The sequence below is a fragment of the Fonsecaea nubica genome (assembly GCF_001646965.1).
Source record: "Fonsecaea nubica strain CBS 269.64 chromosome Unknown Scaff211, whole genome shotgun sequence".
Lineage (NCBI taxonomy): Eukaryota > Fungi > Ascomycota > Eurotiomycetes > Chaetothyriales > Herpotrichiellaceae > Fonsecaea > Fonsecaea nubica.
In genome coordinates, this window is record NW_019173884.1 from 2,939 (window position 1) to 8,487 (window position 5,549).

The 5,549-nt window shown below is 52.7% G+C and overlaps 1 protein-coding gene across 1 annotated transcript; it reads right to left on the reverse strand.

Moving 5' to 3' along the window:
• Positions 1-2,049: 2,049 nt before the first annotated feature.
• Positions 2,050-2,676, reverse strand: AYO20_11780 (hypothetical protein; the record flags this gene model as incomplete). The annotated part of the gene is made up of 1 exon (XM_022649986.1): positions 2,050-2,676. The coding sequence occupies one exon, from the start codon at positions 2,674-2,676 to the stop codon at positions 2,050-2,052; it is 627 nt and encodes a 208-aa protein (XP_022494039.1).
• Positions 2,677-5,549: the final 2,873 nt, after the last annotated feature.

The following is a 5,549-nucleotide window of genomic DNA, read 5'->3' on the forward strand; positions in this document are numbered from 1 at the left end:
ATTCTCTTTTGTCCAGCCTTCAGCCTGATGATCGAGGTCGCTCCAAGGCCTCCCGAGTGGCGTATGGCCTCAAAAGATGTCCTCCGGTCCTCTTCTTACGACCTTGGTGCTGCAAGGCATCTTGATGCTATTCGGCTCCAGGCGGCGCACCTCGCGATCGCCGGTCATGACCGCGCGTGGGGATGCGCATCGACTGGGGTGACAACAGTCTGTAGGTATCGACGGACAGCCTTACGAGACGCTGTTCCTTCTCGGCGGTGTGTCTGGTCCCTGTTCGTTGTCTTCTTCGTTGTCCTTGGAAACACATCATTGTACCGCCACCAAGCGAAAAAGCGTCCCAGTCGCGCGACGTATAATCTTTCTGTGATCAAAGCACCTCCCATTCCATGTGCTATTCATCATGTAATCTCCAGCCGTACTTTGTCCTTGTCCATCGTACGGCTTGTAGTGATCGGCAGCAGACGACTCCAGACCCCAGTTTTTGCGCATGCCTGGGGTAATGCCGACGTCTGGTATCGTTATCAACGCGTGAATTCCTGTCTCTGCAAAATCACCGGAGTCCCCCTTCTGGTCTGTGGACAGCAATCCAGCAACTTCATGACTGGTGCAAACGGGCGAACCCCCGGTCTAGGAGGATGGCGGTTATCGAGACGAAGACGGAACGCCAATCGCCAGTCACATTGACTCCTTCGGTCTCGTAGTCCTTGGCTTGAGGGCAGCAGAAGGTGCCGAAGGCGTCTCGAGGCTCATCTGCGCCTCAACCTCCTGCTTGGCTCCCGGATGCTCTTCACTGCTTGGCTTTCTTGACCCTTCGGGCCGGCGTCTTGTTCATACGTTGGTTCTCAAGGGCAGCGAGCAGCTCCACATACGTTAGCAGCTCCTTAGGAGTTGTCTTCACTGTTGGATTGCTGGATGTCTGGATGTTTTTCTTTCTTTCTTAAGCTGTATTGATTGGTATTAGCCATGTTCAGGTTCCGCACAGCTAATCGAAATTCATCATCTCGTGCACAAAATTGAGAGGCGAGATTTGCGATGGGGAAGATTTGTGCCATTCTTTCGCCCCAGTGAGACGTAAACGTCGGGGGTTTTGACGAGGCTCAGTCCCATTTAAAGGCTGCAGGCAGGGCACGGGACGCTGCGTGCCTAGTTTGTCTTATTGCATTATTCTATCGAGACCGAGTCTGACTGTAAGCAACTAAAACACCATTTGGGAGCTCATGGTCAGCATGCCACCCATGTGGAGGGATATGTGGCCGTGTCCTTGGTGGTGTGTTTTCCGCCGAATCACGCCTCGTTATGGATGTCATAGGTTACGTGATATGGCCCCTTGCCTAGTTAGTGCGCAGGATCCAGCTTCTTGAATGCGTCGTGTCTAACGATCAATTTTACCTAGAAACGTTATGCGATAACATACGTGCGGGTGGCGATCCAAAATCGTTTCCCGAGAGAAAAATGCATGAACGAGAGAGCAATCGAACTCCGGATCTAACAAGAGACTTGGGATACCATTGACCGTAATATCTGTACATGACGCAAATAATATCAAGCCGACACGGTTCTCACCAAGTGGCCACCCACTACCAACTCACTTCCTACATGGTTGTGTTGTGGTGGTGGTGTGTGCACAGCCTTTTTCTTCCCCAGAGTTTGCCCAGGATGCCAAGAGTGTCCACTCTCTCGACCTCTCACTCTCTCTCACAGATCTCTTGGCAGTGCTGCTGACCTAACCCACAGAATTATTGGCCAATCACATCCGACCTCTGACATCATACCAACCAAACTCCTAGCAAACATCCTGGCACCAGTGGCACCGAGCCAGGGGAGTTTGGACTTTGCCACAATCACAAGCCGACACGGTTCGAATGAGGCCGGGGCCATCCCTGTGCCGTCAAAAGTAGACAACGTCCACAATACAGTCCTCACACCCCAAATACACACCTTTGTTCCCTCTGAATTGAAATCGAGCGGCACCCGTAGATCTTCAGATCCCTCATGCCCAAAAGGCCTCCATTGCTCATTGACAATGTGAAGTGCACGCGGAGTGCTGTCCTAGGGCCGATCTTTCCAGCGCGTCGATGCAGGCTTCAAGGTGCGAATTGGCAGCTGAATCGGGGTGCTCATGGAGAGGTCGTCTATGCCTGTTGGCTTTGAAGAATCGCTGGATGGCACGCTGATTGCTTTTCCAGAGGCTGCGCGCAATCGTTTTGTCGTCTCTGGTATGCCTTCCTCCTCCGCCTCCTCGTTGGTTTTCCTCTTTTTACTCCATCTCTCCTCCTCGGCTTCCCTCTCTTCCCTCTGTTCCCCCAAACTCAGTCTCTCAAACCATGAATGCTCATTGAGTCTCCTCATCGCCCTTGGGTCCCACTTCTCGCGGTACCACCACGTCAAGAATTCCCGGTTGGCCTTTCTCCAGTCCTTGGTGGCTTCCCAGTACTTGCGAAGAATGGCGTCGCGGCGCTCTGGTTCCGGGTTGTCCAAGATTCCCGCAGCTAGCGCTTCCGCAAAGGCCTGCATGGCGCCAGGCTGCGCCGTGCGAACAGCGTGAGCCTTGGCGTGGGAATAATGCGTCATGGATGGCCACTTATGTCGTCCATCGCTATTCATCATGTCCTCAAAGAATCGACGAACTTGGTCGGCGTCGAACTTGTCCATGTCGTGAGCATCGGCTGTCGCCATGGTGTGATGGAAAAAGCGTCCAAGCGGCCGATGATGAACAGAAAGACACGACGACACGATGGATACGAAGGACTATCTAGAAGGAGTTGGAACTGATAGAATGGGAACTATGAAGGAAGGTGACTATGGAAGGAGTGTTTGAGCCTTTTCAAGAACTCGGACCCGTCATACACAAAGGCAGTGCCAAACAAGGCAGCGACAAAGCAGCGACAAAGCAGCGACACTTGTATCACGCACCAAAGAGCACAAGTAAATTATTACAGGGTTTCTCAGAGTAGTTCACGTCGCGGGCAGACCCGTGACCTTATGAACCTTCACCTCACCAGTGGGTGCCAGTGGTGTGGTGGTGTGGTGACATAAACTGTGCTAACCATATTTCCTTCGGTATCGAACGCATGAACCAGGGGGATGGTCATTAAATGCGAGAGATGGCGACAACTGCAATTTCTGTGTGCGATCACCGGTCATTCATTAAACCGCCCCAGCCGAAACTCAACGTTTTCGACAGGCGTACCCCTCGCGGCCACGGCCTACGCACTGATGCGGATCTGTCGCTGGGAGATTTAGTAGCCGAGCTCAAGGAGATTCCTCGTTTTGTCTTGTCTTTTTTTCTTTTTATCCATAAACAGGGTACGCATGATCAGCTTAGGCCGGTTGCCATTCGTATTCGATGACGGGAAGATAGAGCGATTCCATAGTTTACAAGGGGCGGTTAGAAGAGAGATCAAGCCTCGTGGGACTGTGTGGGCAGTAGAGGGATTGGGTCTGAGCAAGTGAAGTTGTCGCTCTGTAGAGTGTAGAAAGGGCGAGGCTGTCGTTCTTTTTAATGCAGACGGGCCAAGAGAGGTCAACGATCAGGGCAACCGTTCGGGGGAGGGTAGCGTCCGGCCATCGAGACAAAGCTTTGCTCCTCCCGTGCATGTTATACTATAGCGAGCTGTTATAGGCGCAGTGTGAAGCCCGTTGGCGATGAGCTAAGATTTGTAGCTCCCCTGGCCATATCGGACGCGAGGGTATGCTCGTGTAGGGAATTCGCGAACCAAGCGTGCGGACGCCATCCCTGTCGACTTGACGATAAACGGCGTCTTGCGTACGATACTAAGCACCGTCCTGCGAAGGGGGCCTGAGCACCCTCCGGAGGTCGAGTCGAGTCGCCGTCGGTGATCAGGAGTGGCATCGTCTCTGGCACGACCATCGAGTGTCTGTCCCCCAACACGAGCGTGTCCACGCCGAGGGTTAGGCGTAGTAGTGTCTTCGCATTAGTATGGAAGATCGCGTCCGGGGCGTGCGAGACGCACGAGGGCTCATACATGAGCGTCAGTGCCGATGACGGGTAGTGTACTCCTGTTCCAATAAAAGCCTAGCTACGTAAGCATCATCCCAGAGTTCTGCATATTCGTTAGCACAGACAGGCATGTGTTGAGCAACAGTAGCGCGTAGAGATCTCCAGGAGTACACTAATACATAGTAGGGACGTCATCCCAATCGCAGCCTTGCCAGGAATACCGTATATGTCCAGCCTCGCAGCCCTCTGTTCCATTCACACTACTCGCTAAACCTTCACCTCCTCCCACCACTAACTAGACACAAGAACCCCACTTATATTTTTTACAATTTATCAGTTATAACCGCGAAATATCCTGCAACATTGTCAGATCTGGCCTGCGTCAATCTGTAACACCGAGTACAGGGTTTTGAAAATCATCAACCGCCTTGGTTTACATACTTCCAGATCTTGACCCATCAGGAATTGATAGCTGCAATCTGCATTGTTAACAACACCGACTACAAAAAGGCTCATAGCGAGAGAAGGGGGAGGGTACATCATGGGGTTGAGCGCTCACGGAGGAAGAAAGAGGAGGAGGACGAGCAGGAGGGATCCACTGCGAGAGGGGAGAAGGACTTCAAGTCCAGGAAACATCAAAAAAATGTGCCCATTGTACCAAGGGCTACATTTTCTCCTAAACGGAGTTTTTTGCTATTTTTCCCGTCTGGTAGTTATTGTTTTTGCGTGTGCCCTTCACCCTAGGGTTAATGCTCCCACTTGGCGTGAGTATCTCAAGTGCCTACCATCCTCCTCGTCGCCAAGAATATACTACAGCTAGGGCCCGAGACGTGCTGGGGAATGTTAACATGGTCATGGCTGCCGTGGATCGCCTACTCGTACAGCATGCGGCGGAGGAGGCTACCACAGGAGCTCTCTCAACATAGCGACAGCTCCTTGTTGACGTCTGCGACCGTCGCGTTAGGCCGGCGGTGCGTCTTATCTGGCACAAGAGTCCACGATCACGCGTGTCGGGACCGGGACATCTTTGACATGAACTTACTACTTTGGCCCTCCCGGCAGCCAGGGCAGGAGTGTCCTGCGGTACTTGGGTACGCCAAAGATCGAATTAATCACGTCACTTTAATGTCTGATCGGAGACTGGGCATGCCTAGGAAATCCCTCGCGTCTTCTCGGAGAATCAAAAGAATATGGTAGGGCATGTGTGCACGTCCTCGGTTAGTGCGTGTGGGTGATGCTCTTGGCAGGAAGGAACTGCCTCTCCTGTCCGATCAAGTGGATCCATCCTCCTCTGCAAAATCCTTTCTAGCCCTACAGTAGCACTTTTCGCTGCACCTGCAACAACTACGGCACCACCATCACCAGCAGTTGGCGTTTATATCCGCACCAACGATCGCGTGGGGATGATTGAATTTAGGCGCTGCACATGTCCTTGCCGTCAATTTGCAGCCTTCTTTCTGCACGAGCGATCAGATAGTCTCGGCACAATGTATCCTTGTAATGACAAATGCAGGCGCCTGACTGTGGAAGCGGTGGTTCGTTCTCTTGATCCTTGGAATCACGCACAGTCGCTGCGGGCCGGGGGGGG